This window comes from Heterocephalus glaber, unplaced genomic scaffold (assembly GCF_053883595.1).
Source record: "Heterocephalus glaber isolate CG9 unplaced genomic scaffold, H.glaber_assembly_v1.0 deba00001429, whole genome shotgun sequence".
NCBI classification, from domain to species: domain Eukaryota; kingdom Metazoa; phylum Chordata; class Mammalia; order Rodentia; family Bathyergidae; genus Heterocephalus; species Heterocephalus glaber.
Window position 1 is genome coordinate 3,454,293 of NW_028258294.1, and position 21,674 is coordinate 3,475,966.

At 36.9% G+C, this 21,674-nt stretch overlaps 1 protein-coding gene across 26 annotated transcripts in view; it reads right to left on the reverse strand.

The window, feature by feature from the left end:
* Positions 1–21,674, reverse strand: part of Picalm (phosphatidylinositol binding clathrin assembly protein) — a 186,906-nt gene that overhangs the window by 84,090 nt on the left and 81,142 nt on the right. For 14 of the 26 annotated variants that reach the window (XM_004868236.4, XM_087212104.1, XM_013066858.3 and 11 more), the window contains exon 1: positions 14,234–14,636. The exons of 2 other annotated variants lie outside the window; for them this stretch is intronic. In XM_004868236.4, the coding sequence (XP_004868293.1) occupies positions 14,234–14,363 (130 nt within the window). In that variant the 5' untranslated portion in view covers positions 14,364–14,636. Of the gene's footprint in view, positions 1–11,302; positions 11,392–14,233; positions 14,701–21,674 lie in introns of those variants that run through there. 10 more of the 26 variants (XM_087212105.1, XM_004868233.4, XM_004868232.4 and 7 more) reach the window with 8 other exon arrangements.

Consider the following 21,674-nt stretch of genomic DNA (forward strand, 5'->3'; position numbering starts at 1 on the left):
TTTAAAAAATCAGATCTAACTAACCAGCTCTAACTATGGCCCAACTTTAAGTATAGGGACCAAATGCTACCAGGCAATAAGTTATATTAAAGGCTATATTAAAATTCATACTAGCTCCACAATCTGGCCTCAGACAATGGCTTCAACTATATTTCCCATTATATTCAAACTGTTCTCATAGTTCAAAGAACCCTGCTTACAGACTCATTTGTTCCCCAAACATAATTCCAGCCTTCCTGCCCACTCGTTTGCACATGCTTTTTTCTCCAAATGAAATACCTCATTACTTTAAGTCCAGTTCTCACCCTGCTCTTTCCAGTATCACTCTCCTCTGATTTTTAAGGTCATTTGATCAGTACTTATCTCACATATCCTGGTAATACAGTTATATGTGTATGTCATCTTCCCTACTAGACTGAAGGTATGATAAGCAATTTCACTTTTAGATTTCCCAAAAATCTCAACACAGGAACCTGGACATACAGTAGACATTCAGTATGTAATTGCTAGTGAATGCATTAATTCCACCGGACTATCAAGAGTCTTATGTTGAAGAGATCCAGCTTTAAGGCATCATTTACAGACAAACAGATCTCAATAGTTAAATTATATAAATCAGCAACAAAATGTTTACTCAATTTAGTTTATCAAACTTTTTTTATTCATACTGAACAACACCTGATGGTAAGTTTGTTGTGTTCATTTAAAGATTTGGAACTCACAGAAAGCCTAATTTCCAGACAATTATCAAAACTGAGATCACAATATGCTTGTTATTTATTTAAACACAAACAAGTAAGCATAGCAATATTCAGAGGTCTAATTTCAGGTGCTAAAGCACATCTGGATCCCTGAACACCTGACAAGAACCTGTGTTTCTTCCTTCCTATCCCTCTCAACAACACTATCACAAACTATCTGGAAAAAGAAAAAGGTATCCCCATAGTTTCATGGTGCTGGCATCCAAACCCAGGAAAGCACCTAATAAAGGAGAAAGGGAGGACTCTAAAATGAAGATTTGGGGAAGAGGTGAAGTCACCAAAGACTATCAAGATAATTCCTGCCGCTAACAAGACCTTTTTGGACTCCCTATCTATTCAGCCTCATCTCCCTCACTTTCATTAGCAGTCATATTCCATAACACAGAACTATTTAACATTTTCTCCAAACACCCTATAAAGCTCTTTCTTGCCTCCATATTATGGCATATGCTAATTGAGAAGGAATCCCTTTATCCATCTGCAAATCATTCTCTGTATAATCAGCTTTCCTGTCCCTGAGACACAATATCAGACATCACAACTTTAAGGAGAAAAGGTTTTATTTAGCACACATTATGAGAGAATCCATCCACAGTCAGTTAGCACCAAGGCTAGAACATCATGGTAGAAGTGTGCTACACAGCAAAGCTGTTTACTTCTTGGTGGTAGCCAGGAAGCAGAGCTGTACCAGAGGAATGGGAGAGGGACCATATATAGTAACCAAGGCCATGCCTCCATGACCCACTCAGAAATACCCAAGAGCTTGCTTTATTAATCTGCTAGGCGTTTCTTAATCCAGTGAAACTGACATGTAAGGATTAATGGTCCATAACACTATCTACCCTTAAAATTCATTACCTTCTCTGAAGATAATAACCTTTGTACTTTTTATAAGTGCTATACATTATTCTACATATATTTCACTTATTTGGTTACATATGTTGCATTATTATTTTGTACTCATGCTCCTTTTAAGGTAAGGATCAAGTATCATCTTTATATTCTTTTTTCTTTTACCTTGATCACTTTCCCTTAGCACCTCGCCTACTGCTTCTGATCAGGATTTGCATAAGTCTTGCTCAACATTAGCCAGAATTCAATTTCAGAACTTTTGCTATATACTTTTACTCATACATAAAGCAAAAGATTTTTAACAAAGTTGCCTAGAAAATCTGACAAAAATACCATGAAAAAAAAAGATTCTCAGTTTTCCACTTCAGACCTTCTCCAAGAAAAACAGTCACAAAATGATGAACCTGGTGAGTCTTAGTAGGGCTAAGAACTGCAAGGAGACAAGAAGGAAAAAGGTGCAACTGACAAAGGTAGTAGGAAGATACTCCCCATCATTCAATACAGTTTATTAAAGGCATAAACTTTGTTAGCTATTTTTACTTGCAATGTAAATGCTTTCCCATCATTCTACATCAAAACACATAAACACTTAGCAATCAAGGCCTTCTAGCATCCTGCTATAATATGTGGACTACTGCAGATAACAAAAAGTCTAAAACCAAGAATTGTTTAGAATCAATTTTTTAACTATCACACATAACCAAACTAATGATGATAAAATAAAAGCCCAAGATTTTACAAACATTAAACTATGTTTGAAATTAAACATATCAACAATAGGCAGGCCTTGGAATAATTATTTTAGTGTCAAATTGCCCTAACTCTAAGTTTATCCCCCAACTTTCACCATTCTTTACATTTTCAACCAATACAGAATAAAAATTTACTTGATCATGAAAACAAAAAAGTTTAAACAAATCACTCTCATAGCACTAGTTATTACTCCTATGGCAATCTTCCTTTTATTTTATGTAAAAAAAAAGAAATCTTAAAAGCACCATTTGATAACACACAAAAAAAGCCTCCATAAGAAATACATACCTCTTTAATTCTTTCAAATCATTCAATTTGATTCATTATTGCATTTATATGCGGTATTTAGCATAGTAAAAGAAGACACAGCAGCCCTGTATCTAAACAATTACAATCACAGAAGCTATAAAGAATTCCAATATGTGAAAAGTATCATTATGAGGAAGTACAAAACACTGTGAAACATACAATGATACTTTTTTGGGTGAACAAAAACACTGCTTATTATTACTTATGCAACTATGTGTTATCTCTATACATTTAAAAGACTACATACATTGAAGAACTAAAAAATGGACAATGGGTTGGGTTAGGTGGTTGATCTAGCTGAGAGAATATCTGACCCAAATAATTCCACTCAGTTTTCAATAAACTATACCTAAGACTGAAGACTGTGTATCAAAGAAATTTTTTCTCCTCCCACAATTTTCTATTTCCACATTACACAGAGGTAGTAAAGATGGACTTTAAGTCAACTTCTAAAGAAGGAAAAAGTATTTAAATATCCTTAGCTTCTCGTAAAATAACCTAGCTTCTTACTGTGGTCTGAATATCCCTTTCAAAACTCATGTAGATATTTAATTGATATTGTAATTGTATTAAGAGAGAGGCCCTTAAGAAATGATTAGGCCATAAGGACTCCACCTTCATGAAAAGATTAATACCGCTATAGGAGCAGGCTAGTTAAAAAAGGAAGTGCTCACCATTGGTCTCTCACCATGTGTGCCCCGCACATTAATAACAAACTTTACAGCCTCCACAACTGTGAGAAATAACAGTATTTCCTTTATGAATTTACTCAGTCTGTAGAATTCTGTGAAAGCAATAGAACAGTGACTATGCCACCTCCTCACAGTATATATATAAATCAAAATTGATCAAACCTAAATGTAACAGCTAAAGCTATATAATTCTTAGAAATAGGTATAAACCTGCTTTTGAAATAAGTATAAATTTGCTCGATATCAAAGCAAAAACTAAAGGAAAATAAAATAGACCTCATCAAAATTAAATATTTTGTGCATCAAAGGACATTATCGATAAAGTACAAAGACAAAAGAAAGCAAATCATATTAAGAATCTAGTATTGGGCTGGGGATTTAGCTCAGTGGGACTGCGCCTGCCTCACAAGTGTAAGGTCCCGAGTTTGCTCCCCAGTAACCTCCCCCTAAAAGGATCTAGTATTCAAAATGTGTGAAGTTCAGTACTCTTCTAGTATCCATAATATATTAAAAACAAGTGTAAGGATATGAATAGACATAATTCTAAAGAAGATATATAACTGCTCAATAAGAACATAGAGGCTAACATCATTAATCATTGGGCAAATTCAAACCAAAATCACAGTGAAATACCATTCACAGCCATGGTGACTATTTAAAAAACAAAAAGCAAAACAAAAAAGTGAAAATAACAAGTACTGATAAAGATATAGAGAAATTGAAGCCTTCATACACTGCTGACAAGAATGTTAAAATAGCGTAGCTATTGTGGAAAAGTCTAATAGTTCTTTGAAAAGTTAAACACAAGGCTGGCAGAGTAGCACAATAATAGAGTACTTGCCTACATGCACGAGGCCCTGGGTTCCATCCCCACATAACCGCAGCAACAAAAAAAGTTAAACATAATTACCATATGATCTAGCAATATTATTCCTGGTTATATACATAAAGGAACTGAACATGTTCACAAACTCGTATATAAATATGCACAACAGTATTATTCTTAATAGCCAAAAAGGGTAAATAAGCCTCATGTCCACCAACTGATGAATATATAAACAAAATGTGACACATCTATGCAAGGAAATGTTATTCAACTACAAAAAGGAATGAAATACTGTTACATGCTACAAGGATGAACCTTGAAATTTTATGCAAAGTAAAAAGCCAGACACAAAAGGCCATATATTAAGTGATTCTATTTATATGAAATGTTCAAAATAGGAAAATCCATAGACAGAAAGTAGATCAGTGGCCGGGGGATAAGAGGAAGGAGGAAATTGGGAATGATTGTTGACAGACACAAGATTTCTCTTTTAGAAGACAGAAAAATGTTCTAAAAGTAGGTAGGTAGTGGTGATGGTTACATGTAGCATTATGAAAATATTAGATATCACTGAACTGTATTATGTGAATATCTCACATTTATAAAAGAAAAATCATTTAGCGCTTTGCGTATTAGCTTTAAACACTAATATTTCAAAATATTCAATACAAAGTATGAAACAAATTTCTGCAAACAACTGTAGTACATCAAAAGGGCTTGCCAATTCTCCCTAGGTTAGACACCACCATCTATTTTTTGTATATACCTACATTAATATTTCATGTTAGCTGTATTTAGAATATGGTATATTTGTATTTCTTAATTGCACACATAAACACATGCACACATGCACACACACAAACACCCCTTGTTCTCAGAGCTTACAGTCAAGAGACCTATAATCAGCAAAACATGAAATAAAATACAATGACTGACTACATACTGTGAAGTCACCTGCAGAGGACACTTTCAATCTTCAGTAAGGTTACCAGCTTACAAACCATGCCTAGCTTCCTCAACCACTGCATGAAAGAAGTAACCCTTGAATAAAATTTGGGTCCTAGGTACCTTTCAAACGATAATATAAAGCCATAAATATCTAGCACATTCCTGGAATTTCAAGTATTTAGAGAAAACTTTTAATAGTTCCCATCAGTGTCTAGTATCAACCTATAGTTCAGATTTAGTGATCTTACCACCATCATTACTACCACTTATAGGTCTCATATTTCATTAAGGTGTCCTTCTACGTAGGTCCTATCTTTTTTTTTTTACATTTTGACATTATTCATCAAGTGTACTTTATGCCTCCTTATAACATGAACCTGCCATAACCATGTGCGGTGGTGCATGCCTGTAATCTCAGCACTATGGGAGGCTCAGGAAAGTGGATCACAAGTTTGAACCCAGCCTGGGCTTTTTAGCAATTCAGTGAGTATGAAGGCCTTGGGTTCAATCCCCAGTAAAACAAACACACACACACACACACACACACACACACACACACACACACACACACGCTCACAAACCTGCCACCATAGTTACATAAGGCATCCTTCATAAGAGGCCAGTGTGACTGGTATCTCCTTAGAGTGGTGCAAGGAAGCAGCTCTGATTAACATTTCACATCTATTTCTGGTGCCCTGCTTAATTCTTAAAATTACATTTCTACTTTTAAGAACATGCTCTCAAAAATGTGGGTTTTAATATAGTGCTCAAATTGCACAGCCATACTCAAAACTTTTGCTCTAACAGTATTTTGGAAAACACCTCCCACTAAATCTCTGAAAGCCTCATGAGTTCTATGAAACACATAGCAATCTGTTATAATGTTTTACCAATGTTACTAATTCATTTACATACAAATTTGAAACCAGGTAATTATGATTCACAACAGCTAAGATAATTGCTGTAAAGGATATTCTTAAGTATCTGCTAGAATCGATCTTTACACTATGTCCATAAATTGCTCACAGAACAGTCTGAGCTATAAAAGGAGATTATAAACGAGGCATAGTGGTACACACCTGTAATCCCAGCACTCAGGAGGCTAAGGCAGGAGGACTGCTGTGAATTCAAGTCCAGCCTGAACTACACAGCAAGACTGTCTCAAAAAAACAAAAAGCAAACCAAAAATAAATAAATAAATAAATAAAGGCAGATTATCTATCATCATTCAGTGTTTACTGAGTACTCAAAGAGTTGCCAACTAGGTACTTTTGGGAGATATATAACAGAACAGGAAAAAAAACCCAGTTCCTAATCTACAAAGAAAACACACATAAACCATGAGTATGATATTAACAAAATTATAAACTATAAATGGTGGGGATATTGGATTGACAGAACCAGTGATGTTTTTCTCTAAGAGGTTACTTTAAATGTGAGTGTTAATGACAGCAAGGTTAAAGAAGGTTTAAAAGGAAGATGACTGTAAAATGTTTGCCTAACATGTAAAAAGCCCTAGGTTAGAACTCCCAACACTGGGGAAGAAAAAAAAAAGGATCTCTTGACAGAGACGAAGACATTTTGTTTCCTAAGAATGGTGTGTACAAAGACTAATAGCTATCTGTCAAAACCTTATTTTGACATAATTGGTACCTAATCTGCCTGGTTTTCAGAACAAGGGAGAGCTTTGGAAGGAAGAGAAGGAGAAAAAAGACAAACAGATCAAGAGTTCCAATTTAATAATGGGCTTTATTAAGATTCTTGAGCAAAAGATTTAGACATCATTATTAGACTCTGTTTACCCCTAGCAGTCACCTTTCCAAGTTAACTCTGCAAAATTTTCTAATCTACTTAACAGTATTACGCAATAAAAAGATTATGCCACATCTCTTGCTCAGAGTCTTCAATGGATAGGTCACTATTAGCTACCAAATCCAATCCAAAATTACTGTACTTTGAGAGTTCAAAAAATTTCTTTAAGTTCTTCAGAATACCTTTCTTTTTCCTCTAAAATATATTCTTTTCTAGAGGTGTACTTTTTAGTCTCAGAATCTCCACCCCCCCGCCTCACCTCAGTACAGGAGATCAAATTCAGGACCTTGCGCTTGCTAGGCAGATGTGGCACCACTGAGGTAAATCCCCAGCCCTAGTCTCAGAATCTTTACACTCTTAAACACTGAGGAGGCCAAAGAGCTTTTATGGGAATTTTTTTCTTATCAATATTTACTATTAGAAGTTTAAAATTTAAAATTCATTTTTTAAAAAATTCATTTTAACCCAGACACGGTGGCATGCTTCTGTAATTCCAGCACTCCGTAGGCTGAGCCAGGAGGATTGCTGAGAATTCAAGGACAGCCTGTGTGCTACATTGCGAGTTCAAGACTAGCCTGAATTACATTGTGAGACCCTGTCTCAAAACAAACAAAAAATTCATTTTAAAATAGTAAAATCCATTTTATATTAACATGTTACATGAAAAAGAACTGTATTTTCCAAAGCAAAATTTTAGAAGAGTGGCATTATTTTACATTTTCACAAAACTAATACTTGGCTTAACAGACAGTAGCTGAATTCTCACTATTTACTAATACTCAATCTGTTGCAATATTACATGCATACAGCCTCTGGGAAACTCCACTGTACAATGGTGAAAGAATTAAAACGGAAAATGCAAACAGAATATAGTTTTGACCTCACAAACTTGTTTAAAGGGTCTTGGAGACTTCCAGGAGACTGGACCACATTTTAAAAACCACTATCTCAGATATTGCATGTTTTTTTTCCCATATGTGGAACCTTAAAAAAAAAGATGACAGTAAAGTAGAAGAGAGACTTAGAGGAGACAAAGGGAGTCAGGGGAGGAAGGAGGAAGGAACAAGGGAATAATGGGAATAAAAATAAAGTATGTCATATATACGTACGTATGTATATACCAAAAGAAAATCTATTTTTCTGTATAACTATTATGTACTATTTTTTAAAAAGTACCACTGCCAGCAGGAATGATGGCAAACATCTGTATTCCCAGCTACTCAGAAAGTTGCAAAGTTGAGACAGGGGGATGGATCACTTGATTCCACAAGTTCAATCAACCAAGGGAACACCTTGACCCCCACCAATGCCATAAAGGCAATACAGTGGACCAAATCTGGTCCTCTATTTTTATTACAGGAACAACTGGACATCTACATGTTTCTTTTTTTAAAGGAATCTAGACATGTACCTTTCATAAAAATTAACTAAAAATGCATCACAGAACTTAATGTAAAATACAAAACAATAAAGCTCCTAGAAGGTAACATAGGAGAAAATCTAGATGACCCTGGTAATGACTTTTTAGATACAATGTTGAAAGCATGATCTATGAACTTCAATGAAATTAAAAATTTCTGCTTTAAAAGACATTGTCAAAAAATAAATAAAAACACAAGTCATAGATTGAGAGAAAATAATTGCAAAAGGTACTATCTGGTAATAGACTGCTATCCAAAATATACAAAGAACTCTTAAAACTCAACAGTAAGAAAACAACTTGATTAGAAAGGGCCAAATATCTTAACAGAAATCTCACCAAAGAGATAAGCTAATGAAAAGATGCTCTAGACCAGTGATGGGTGAACCTTTTAGAGCTTTCAATATAACAGCCAGCTGCGGCATGCATGCCCCAGGTTGGCCACCACTGTATCAAATGTAAATAACAGGATATCTCGTACATTACCGGTAGGAATGCAAAATATTGCAGCAACTCTGGAAGACACTAACAGTTTCTTGCAAAAAAATGAACATACTCTTTTAACACACAAACACCAACAGCAGCTTAATTCCTAACTGCCAAAACTTGGGAGTAACAAATATGCCCTTTAATAAGTGAAAGAATAAACTGTGGTATGTCCCAACAATGAAATATTATTTAGTGCTAAAAAAGAAATGAGCTCTTAGCCATAAAAAGACATGGAGGAATCTCAAAACATACACAGTAATACCAAGTGAAAGAACCCAGTCTGAAACGTGTACATACTGTATGATTCCAACTATATATGGTATTCTGACAAAGGAAAAACTACAGCAACAGTAAGAGTTTGCAGGAAGAGAGGTGAACAGGAGAAATAGTATTGTTACAACAGTCTGCCATACCTTTGTCCAAATCCATAGAATGTACAAACACCAAGACTGAATCCTAATCTAAAACTATGGACTTTGGAATGGTAATATATCAATATAAATTCATCAATTATAAAAAAAACTTTAGTGAGGGATGCTGACAATAGGGGAGACTATGAATGTGTGAGCACAGAATATACAGGAAATCTCTATACCTTCTCAGAAGCTCAATTTTGCTGTGAACCTAATTCTGCTCTAAAAAACAGTCACTTTCTTGCTGGGCATGGTGGTACCCACATATAACCCTACACTCAGCAGGCAGAGGGAGGAGGACTGCCATGAGTTTGAGGCCAGCCTGGGCTATATGGTGAGTTGAAGACTAGTCTGGACTACCTAGTCTCAAAAAAAAAAGTAAAAATAAAATAAAACAAATAAAATTTTTAAATTATTCATTTTCTGGAATAAAAAAGTATTATGTAAAAAGGGGATAACAGAGCTTCTCAAATGCTGTTAAATGGAATAAAGTAATTAACAAATGTAAAGTGGGCTCTGTAAGGTATCCAGTGCAAAATAAGCATAAATACGCATTTGCTTAAAATATAAGCTGGAGTTATAGCTCACTTTAATAGCATTTGTCAAGCAAGCCAGAGACCCTGGGTTCAATCCCTAGCACTGAAAAGAAAGAAAGAAAAAAAAACTAGGCATAAGTACAAAGAAAATGCCCACTACTATCTACATACTAATATAACTTGATAAACCCTTAATATTTTTGATAATCTTGCAAATCACCACTCTGAATATAATTTTTAAAACTACAAAGGTTAGCTTCATCAAGACTCTTTTAACAGAGATAAGAAGACCACAACTTCAAGTCCAGCCTGGGGAACTTAACAAGACACTATTTCAAAAAAATTTATTGTGAGGGTGGGGGGAGCATGCTGGAGTGGCAGAGCACTCCTCAGTTCTACTGCCGGTACTGGGGGGGGGGGGGCGGGGGGCGGGGGCGGCAGCACCTCCCTTTTAAATGACTGATCATTAGTCAAATCAAACTGCCCAGAATAATTCTCCATGAAAAGAACAATATACACAACGAACATACAAAATTCCAAAAGGTCAAATCCAAATTTTGATTCTCTAGAGAAACCTATAAAGCAGTTCAACTGGGAACATACTGAGACAGAACACAAAGTAACGGAAATGCCACTTTAGCCACCAAAAGAACAGGAATAGCAAATACTAAGCCTTTAAAACTCTTAATGCTACTTCTTAGTAGAGCTCTAACCTCTTGGCAAAAATCCTTTAAATTTATTTTTCTTAATACTTTCATTTTGAGAAATGGTGAAATTCAGCTTTTTGTAACTGAAGAAAATAAACAGACAACTTTCTATATATTATGGTGAACTTTCACATTAAATATTCTAAGTGATGATCAAGATCAAAATAAATTTTATTTAAAGCAATTCTGATGATTCAAATGATTTAATTAGTGAATATAAGACATCAAATGTTTCATACAAATGCTTCACAAATCATATGATAGGAAGTAGCTAAGTCACTGTGAAGTATTTCTCACCTGCCACTAAATTCAAAGACACCTGAAATTTATCCAGATATAAAATACATAGTAAAAATAAAAAGCATAGATGCTATGTTTAACATTAAACATTTCTTAAATAAGCCCACCAATGAAGTGTAATTACAAAGATGTTTTAGAATGCATTTGCTAATTACAAATAATAGGATAGACACAAAAATGGGTGAACGAGTTCTCTTTAGAATTTCTCTTTTACAATACATATTACAGTTGGCCCTGTTTCTGAGTTCCACATCTTTGAATTCAACCAACCTCAGATCAAAATATTTAGGAATAACTGTGTCTATAATGTACATGTATGAAATTTCTCTTGTGATTATTCCCTAAATACAATTATTTAGATAGCATTTATATTTTATTAGGTATAAGCAATCTAGAGTTGATTTAAAATATACAGGAGGAAGTAAGTTAAGGCAAATACTATGCATTTTAAATAAGGGACTTGAGCATCAATATATTTTATTACCTGTAGGAAGGATACCATGCCTGAAAAATTGAAGTCCTTCACATATAAGTGCTATTTTTGTACCTTAATTATGGATGGCTATTAGAGGCCTGAAATTAAACAGAAATCATGTTTATTTTTATACTGTTTCAAGTTTAACAACTCTTTTCAATAGGGATACGTGTTAATGCTTTATCCACTAACTGTAACAAGCAAACAAAAAGGACCTTTCTTCAACATATATAATGCATAAATTAAGCCATAATTCACTTCCTAATATGGAAAGACCTTGTTAAGGAAGTGCATAGAAACTACCTCTGCAGTCTAAGAGACTACAGGGAAAACAGTAATTGTAAGAACGTTTTTTGCTAAACACATATTTTTAAATTGAAATTTTGTTTTTTCATTTGGATAAAGAGAACTAAGCTTTCACTGTTAAGCAAAATACTTCAAAGAGAAAAAAAAATTTTAAATAAAAAAATTACTTGAAATGACATACTTCTGTAATTAAAGCTTAAAGGTAAAGATGTCAACACCAGAAACTATCCGTGGAAGTCTTTACAATTTTCTCAAAGCATGCTAAGGTGTGTGGGTCACTCACTGGTGAGATTTTAAATTTCTTTCTTTAGTGAGAACTAGTTTCAAGGAAATTTTAAACAACAAAGGAAACTGTATTTTAAAATATCACTGAAAAGAAATGGAGGCATCTTATTTATACAGGTTTCAAAAATCAAACATTACCAGTACATCCAAGCTCTAAAAATACGAGTTTTTGTAATATATACAGCAGTGATAAAGAAAAAGACCTACAAATGTGAGAATATCCTCAAAATCTAATCCCAGTTAGCATCTGCAGTAACAGCTATTATAAGAGAAAAAGCCATTAACATTTATAAAGCCACAACCAAATACTACCCTTCTAACTTTAACCAACCTATTTTCTACCCTTTGTAGGAATCTGTCAAAAGACTCACTGCTACATTTGAACATACAACCTTTATAAAAACTTTTAAAAGCTGTATCAATTGTTATAATTCATCACTGTGAGTGGAGAAGAGGAAAATAGTTCACAAAGACACAAGTAATTTTTCTTCCCCTTCCATATCAAAATAAACAAAAAAGAAAGACAGTGTCCTGGCAAACTAAAATTTAGTAGGGCAAACCAAGTAGTCTTTTGAAGGGATGTCAACAGTTAAAACGTCTACTCTAAATACTAGATAATTTAAAAATCATTTATAGCTTCACGATGCATTTTAAAGAATTTTCTGTTCGTAAGAGTGTCACTATTTAAATATATTCACCATACTCTAAACAGGCAAAGACAACGTTAAAAGGCAGCTTGTTTGACTATCATAGAGAACCAAACAGTAATGGTTTTTATAAAACTATTCCACAGCAAAGGAAATCACAATGAATAAGGGGTTTGTCTGTAGCAATAATTTATTCTAACAACATTTCATGAGTAAATATCTTGCAAGCATTTATTTTGTACACTGTTTGTAAGTGCAAACCTTACAAAGTCCAGTGAGAAATCAAAACAGGACTCCTGACAGTGAATTCCCTTTCAGAACACGCTCACTCTTGCTTCACAGTAAAGCCAAATAACTTTCTTGTATGATGAAAGTCAGTTGGGCTAATGTGTCCAGTGGTCGGTTAAAAAGGGAACTTAGAACTGTGCCTATCTCCCTACTTCTCCCTGAAAAGTTTCAGGTCAAAGCTCTACTGACTCAAGGTTTGAGTGAACCACTGAGCTTTGCACCCTGAGGTAAAGGAGCTTAAAAAAAAAAGGGGTGGCTTCCAGGTTTGAAAAAAATTGGGAGGAGTTCTATTAATTGTATCTAAGCCAATGGAGTAACACTATGTCCAATAAGAAAAGTTAGTTCCCCAAAAGATAATCAGCATAAATTGATACATATCCAAACTAAAGCATCAATCATCTTAGTAATGTTTTTTAACAGATCTATATTATGTATAGGTAAGTTTATTAATGCATTTTGAATCCCAACACTACAGGTCTCACATACAAGCTTCTAAGTTCAAACTGTCAAGGTTAACATTCCAGGAACTGGTACAGTACCAGTATCAGCAGTCTTTTTTTCCACATCCGTACTTAAATTTTTAAAAAGGCGAGAGGGGATCTGACATTCACAACTCACTCCGATCAGAGGCGTGGGCAATACAATGATTAAATTCCACCAAGAGCAAATTAAAAACATCAAACTTTCAGAAAGCTTTCCTTACACCAACCTGAATCCGTTTACTTTTTTACTCCCCACGAAGAAGATAATACAGACAAAAGTCGGGTGAATGAGTATGATAGTAAAAAGAAAATGAGTTGAAATAACTGAAACTACAAAAGCAAAGAAAGGTAGCCCCAAAAGGAGGAGGAAAGATGGAAGAGAAAACCGATACGGATAGGGAGAAGCCTAGCAGAGCAAAAGAAGTGGGATCCACTTGAAAGCCTGCGGAGTAAGAAGGACCTGGCTCCACAGAATTCGGCGTCCACCGAAACCCGAAGAGGGCTGATGGAGAAACAATGGGGCGATGGGTCCAGGAGACGCTCAGGCGAGGGCAACGAAAGGCACGGGGCAAGAAGGATGGAAGGAAGAACAGAGGCTGCAGTAGACAGGCTAGAGAGGCAGGGGGTGAGGAGCTAGGCGGGGGCGAGGGGGCAGGTTGGCCGGGTTTGATGGAGTACGGTGGTGCATCGGCTGGGGAGGCAAGGGTCCCCTAGGATTCGGGAGAAGAGTGGCTGGCTTGCCACAGATTTTTAGACAGGGGACTGAGAAACGGAGGCAGTGAAGGCAGGTGTGATGAAAGCAAAAAAGAACAGCCCGAGGAGCACAGGACCCGCCGTGCCAGACAACACGCAGGGAGGGAACAGGCAGCTGGAAACGGAGAAAAGGACGCGGGCTGCGCGGGCGAGGACGGGGCCGAGCGGGCTTCACTCACAGTCCAGGTGCTTTTTCTTGGGGCCCATGATCTCGTGGGTCGTGGCCTTGCATACTGTCTTGGATACCGCGGAGCCGGTGACACTGTGCTGGGCAGCGGTGATTCGGTCCGTCAGGCTCTGGCCAGACATTGCTGCGTCTCCTCCGCCACCCACCCGCTCAGCAGCCGGCGGGGACCAGGAGCCCCAGGCGCCCGAGGGTCCCCACCCCCCACCGCACCCCCTACCCCCACCGGCTCTCGCCCGCCTGCCGGCCTGGGGCGGGGCTCAGGGCCTCGTGCTGCCACCCAGCCCAGGTAGAACTGGCTCGTGTCCCCCCCACGGGGTATGACACGACGTCGGGCACTCCCTTGCCCCCGCCTCAGCTCAGCCCACCCCTTCCCTGGTCAGCTGGAGCCGGGCAGGGCAAGAGGGACAGGAAGCTGCAGGAAAATGGCGGCGCCAGGCTCCTCCTCGGAGCTTTCCGGGCTGCCCCCGGGTCACGTGACGCTGGCGCCGTCCCTCCTCCCTTCTCCCACCCCTTTTCCCTTCCCTTTCCTCTTCGATGCCCGCCCTCCCCTCGCTCAGCAAGGGAAGAGCGGGGCGGCGCCCGCGCTTTACGTGATGGAACCCGCCGGGCGGGCGCAACAGGAGGCTGCCTGCCGGGAATGCTCGGCTGGCCGCGTCACGTGACCTCGGCTGCCAACAGGTCGCCTACGGCAGGGTTCGGGGGTCACAGTAGGGGAGGGGGCGTGGCGACGAGCGAGACGTGCGCCTCAGGGGAGGGGAGGCTGTGCCCAGTTTTCACCCTACTTTAAGGGTGTTCTCGTGCCTTGGGACTTGACAAAGAGGAGCTGCAGCTGTCTGCAGAGCTGCTGAGGAAGGGGGGGGGGTGTCAGGACACCGGCTCCCTGGGTTTTGCTAGTAGTCAAGAATGTTTGGAGACGCCCCCAAAGCCGTCCTCCTAGCTTTAACCATAGAATCCAGTCAGCCTATTTTCTGAACCTGCCAACAAGCCTCTCTCTACTGTGAAACTTGAAAAGCTCTCCTGTTTATTTATCTCAGAGAGGTTCTTTTCCCCCTTTTCTTTGAGAGGCTTGGAAGTGTCACCTGGTTTTGTTTATCTCTGAAAACTCGATTTGTCGCTGCCAGCCTAAATTTAGATACTAACCAACCAGTGTTCATTCTCTAGGGTGTCAAATAGGACAGGAAACGCATAGCTTCACTGGAATTTGAAAAGGGAAGTAGTAGGATGATGTCAACACGATTAGCTTGACCCTACATGGCTGACTGCTGTGGTGATTAAAGATCCAGACCATAGAAGGAAGTGAGAGGGGTGGTAAATAGAGAAGTCCCATTCAAAGATTCAGACATCAGTACCTGCCATCTCCACTGGTTTAGCCTTTCTTCCCTCTGGCCTCTTTTTTCTCACTGGCCAAGCCAGATTTCCATGGAAAGATATTGACATTGCCCTGTGGCATTTTAGAGAACTGTATCCTGAGAATGTGTTCTATGAGAACCAGAGGATCTATTAACAAAGACTTTTAAAATGTTATTAGTGTCCTACATTTAACCCAGAATTAGGCATAAATTTAAAATTCTCTGAATGTTAAGTTACCATCATAATCACTTGCTAGTTTCAAGTGAAATACTAACATACTCAGAAAATCTGTGTACACCATCTGCCAACAAAATCCAAAATACTGTGCTGCAATCTGGTGACTTTCAAAAGATGAAAGCTATTAGGTATTTAACATTTTACCTGACATATCAGGAATTTTACGGTCTCCTTTCATTGCCTTTCTCACACACCCATACCTCTTTTACTATGGCTGGTGAAATTCTGCAGCACCATAGGATAGTCTAGCAATCAATAGCTAAATATTTTATACTTAAGAACAATGTAAAAATTATTCCTAAGCATATAGCAGGAAGCACACTTTTGGTAATACTATGGAATTTTGGCAATACTATTCTAGGAAATTATTTCAGTGTTTCAAAGAACTTTCATATCTTTATGTAAATAATTGTGAACATGTTTATCTTTTTAACAAACTTGCTTCTGTTAGAAATATCACCGTACTTTTTTCAAGGATACATTTTAGAAGCATCTAACACGTAAACATTTAGCAATCATTGTAGAGGTTTATGTATAATTATGAAACTGAAAAATATGGAGAAATTTAGGTGGAAAATTATTCTAAAGATAGGAATTATTAGTCTACCTTATTTTATTTGCTTAAGTCTACTCTGTATTCCGGTGTCCTTGGTGTAGTCAAAAATATCTATACCTGAAATCTCACAGATTCTCCAGAAATTCACTATAGCCAAGAAAATTTTTTGTCCTTGCCTACTAACACACATCCTTAATCATCATATGGATCCTCTCTTTTGTTTCTTGTTTCTATTAAAGGTCTTACTACCTGCAGAAATGCCCAAGTCAAAAACAAACAAACAAAAGCAAAACTGTGATTAATTCTGAGCTTTCCTTCTCATTTACCTCATCTAGCTCAATCTACTAAAATCCGGTAAAGCCCTCCTCTTTTAACACCACTTTTATGCCTTATTTTCAGCCTTTAGGATTTTTTTTTTAATACCTAAACTATTCTAGTAATTTCTTAGCTGGTTTCTGTCTCTCATATCTCAATCCTCTAATCCAGAGCTTTCTAAAACTAAAATAAGATTATCATTTCTTTACACTAAATCTTCCAATGCTCTATATGGCTTGCATGTGTCCCAAGATGTGATTCCCCTCCTTTGCCCCCGTTAATATGTTAGAAACTTAATCCCCGGTATAACAGTGTTGGTCAGTGGGACCTCACAGGAGATTTTTGGATCATAAAGATGACTCCTTTATATGGATCAATGCTGATTATAAAAGGGCTTGAGGCTTCACAGTCACACCTGCTTATAACAGTCTGCCCTAGACTAACACAGCAAGAAGGTCCTCACCAGGAACCAGGCATTCGATGTTGGACTTCCCAACCTCTAAAACTGAGCCAATAAATTTATGCTTATTGTAAAGTATTCAGTCCGTGGTGGTCTCCTATAACAGCAGACTAAGACAAGCACCACTGTCATCATGCTAGGGGATAAAATTCAGGATTCTCAGCCTGGGATATAGGGCTCTTGAAGTTCATCTCTCCTCATTCCCTACATGCACTCCAGCCAATATCCTACTACTTACCATACCTGGAAATACCATGCTGTTTCTCACCCCATTAGGCAGGCAGTGATCTCCTTTTGCTACTCTTATAATATCTGTACAACTTTCTGTGATCAATTTATTTTACTAGCATGAGAGATAACCCTAAGCAAAGTAGCATTTATCCCTAAGCTAATATTGTGACTGATGCATAGTAGACACAATGTTATAATGAATTAATGAAAATATTTAAAATACCCATTTGGATACACCATCACACTAAATCTTTCATTTGATAAAATCTGCCTGCTTTTTCACAAATATTAAAGACCATCCTATAATTACTTGTTTAGAACATTACCTAAATCAGTACTTTGTTAATTTACTCTTTCAAAAAATATGTATTGAACACCTACTTTGTATAGGTGCCGAATACTTTTCTAACAGTGAATCCATGAGTCCTTTGGGAACCTGTCAATTTTCTACTTTGATAATGAAGGCATCTTTGCTTTTACTTTGCAAATGAACAGTCCAAAAATAGAAGGAAACAACATGAATAGCACATATTATTTCCTACTCTCTCACAACTAAAAGTTACATTATGTAGAGAACCATAGGACCTAGGGGAAGTGGCAGGTTTTTTAATGTGTCCTACATGCTAAGAATACAACATCATTTTTAAAATTTAATTTTCATTACAATAACTCCACAAATTATCATGGCTATCTAATACAGGGAAACAAACAAGCCTTAGAAGAACTTCCCATATCCCAAAGATTGTAAGTGGCAGAAGCAAGAGTTAAAAACTCAGGCCAGGGATTTAGCTCAGTGGTGCTGCTGCCTGCCTCTCAAGCGCCAGGTCCTGAGTTTGGTCCCTGGTACCAAAAAAACCCCAAACAAACAAAAAAAAGAATTAAGAACTCATTCTCTTTCTTTTACTTTATTCTGATCCTTTAGCCAATTCTTGAAGCAATTGCTAGTATCGATTAAATCCATTCAACAAATAGTTCTTGCCTGTGTATAATGTGCTAGGCTTTGCAAGATGTGAAGACATAATAGAGTACAAGAGAATCATAGTCTCTGTTCTTAGACATTTAAAAAATCTTTAAGTAGCAACAGAGGAGAAAATAAGTGGGAAGAAAAAGGTGTGCGGCACCTGAGGAACCCTGGAGCCTGACTTAAAAGTAGGAAAGTGGGAGAGAAAAAAAGGAACAGAAAATTGACCAGAATTTTTACACTTAAGCCCATTCCCAAATCCAGAGTCTATTAGTTCTTAGACATTCGGCTTATCTAGATTGTACTCTTTTGAACTTCTGTTAACTAAGCATATATGAACATCTACATGCAGTATCTCTTCCCCCTAGAATAGCTTCATGACCTTAAGGGGCAGAGACAGCTTGTGTTCACTGAACTTTCCTTTTCCTCCTGAACACACAGACTGTACTTTCCAGCCACCCTTATGATTAGTTGGGATCATGTAACTGATTTCTGTCCAAAAGAATGTGTACAGAAATGATGAAAGCCATTAAAGTCTTGGCCCAAAACACCTTGAAGACCTCCCACACATGTTCCACATTCTCTTTCTTTCCCTACTTAGCAGCTGAATAAGGATGTTAAAGAATCTAGAGGGGATTGAAACCACAAAATGGAAGAAGCCTGGGATCACAAATGAACCCTTGGAGAAACACTGCCCAGGAGAGCTCCATGACTAAGAACACTTGTAGTAGATTTTATTTGCTTTAGTAAATTATGGCTCTGAAATTTTAATGTTGTTACAGTAATTAGCTAACCTGCTTAATACATTTCGTTTTTCCTCATTTTACTGATAAAGAAATTGAAGTTTAGGAAAAGTTAAGTAACTGGCTTATGTTTGCTTGGTTGTTAGGTAAGGAAGCCAGGGTTAGATCTCAGGTCTCTCTGACTAGAGCTTGGGTTGTCACTCCTTGAGGTCCTCATGAAACTATTTCATGTACTTCTGAAATTTTTATAGAAGTTCCATTTGTCCTTTCATACATACTACTTTGTCTAACATGGCTTCAGAGACAATCAGAACAACTTCTGTTTGTCTCGCTTTAACTCCTTCCAGGCTTTCCTTTCAGGTATATTAATTTTATAATTTCAATTTGATTTACAATGTATTTGGACCTTTTATAGCTGTTCAGAGATGATATGTAGACTGGTTATTAAATACAATTCTTCCTTTAAAATGGAACATTAATCAAACCTTGACCTCAAATCATCACAAAGTTTCTAGTTAAAAAGCAAAGTTTAAATAAAATGCTAAGATATCTGAGATGTGTTTTTCTCTACAACTGTAGGCTGAATCAAATAAAAATGAATTCAGTGGTCTGGGATTTAGCTCAGTGGTTCTGACAAGCACAAGGTCCCGAGTTTGACCCCGGTACCAAAAAAAAAGAATTCAGTAACGCAACACTGAACTAAAAAAAGTTCAAAGGTTTAAGGTTAATGTTGAAATTAGGATATTATGACCAAAAGGTATCAGTAAAGTGAAGGAGATTTATTAATTCATTTGAGACAATGGGAGAAGTACTGGATATAGAGTTATAGGTCTGAATTCAGGTTCAAAACTGGGAATTTATTCAGTTCCCTCATACATAATACAAGGATAATAGTATATATCTTGCAGGTTTCCTGTCAGGGTTAAAATAATATATACAAAAACTAGTACAATGCTTGACACATGATAATTACTCAGTAAATAAGTCAACAAACAATCACTCAGAATATACTATGAACAAAACACTTTGCTAAAGAAATCAATTAGATAAAATATTAATACAATTTATTAAATAATGTGAAAGAGGTATTTTATTGAGTATTATAAGAATAAAGGAAAGAGACACCTAATTCTGCTTGGATAGATCAATGAAGGTTTCCCAGAGGCACAGACACTAAGCTGACTCTTGCTTTCTGTTTTGAGAAGAGGTCTCGCTATGTTGCCCGGGCTAATCTTCAACTCACAAGTTCAAGTGATCTTCCCATCTCAAGCCTCCAAAGCATGCACCACCATACTCACGTTTAAACTGAATTTCGAAGGATGATCAGGAATTATGAGGGAATTAAGAGAAGCTATTGAAAGTAGAAGAAATCATGCGTTCAAAAAAAAAAGCCATTTGAGAACTGACTATAGTTGCATATGGCTGGAATATAGTGTTTTTTATATATGTGTTTTTTATTCATTCACTCAGCAAGTAATGTAGTTATTGAGTACCTATATATGCTTGATAGTGTTCTAGTCCCTGAAAGCTTATCAGTGAACAAAATAGAAGCTTTCTGTTTTCATGGCATTTACTTTCAAGTATGGCATATAACAGAAGAAATGAATATGAAATAATTGCAAATAATAAAGATTGCTATGAAGAAAAAATAAGCAGTGTAAAAGAATCAATAGTAGGGGAAGAGGACTTTAAACTATGTGATAAGAAAAGGCCTTTGCAAGGCATTGATATTTGATTTAAGTGGATAGTGGGAATCAGCAATCCAAATACTGGGAGGAAGATCATTTCACATAATGGAAACAGTGAGTATTACTCTTAGGAACAAGATTAGCTGGTTTGCAGAGCACAAGAAGGACAATGTGGCCACAGAAAAAGTGAAGAAGAAATAGAGGTTTAGGAGGTGACCCTGGAGATCATAATGGGTTTTATAAGATATAATAAGAACTCTACATGATATCCAGAGGAAGATATCCTATGACAATAGACATTTGACTGAAGAGCCTTGGAACAAGAAAATAATGGCATGAAGTAGGCTGTTTCCACCCAAGGCCATTGGAAGAAAACCCCAGTGTTTGTGATGTTCTTTCCATTCATATCCTTTTGACTTTATGTATTTATCCTTATGGCTATTCAATTCTCTTTATCTGGATTAATGTCCCTAATTGTTAATGGCTTCCTTTGCTTATGGTATCCCCAAGACCTACATCCTTGATAATTATCAGATACAGGACTAATTCAACATACCCTGGTAGGCCTGAACAAACCTACCCAAATTAAAGGGGGAAAAGGATACTTGATTCTGTAAGGAAAACCTGAATAGATTATGGTATATACTTTTGCTGTCTGATTTTGAAAATCTAGGAATATAGTTTTTATTCCTTTCAAATTCTTAATAATTTTTGTTTTAGTATCTGTCTGCATTGCTGTTACCAGTTAAAAGATCTTCAGAATCTTAAATGCACAACCACTATTACATAAGATGATTTACAAATACTCATCAACAAAAAGAACAAGAACTTATAGAGGTCAAAATGACTACCATGAAAAACTTAATATACAATTGTGACATTAAACAGCAAT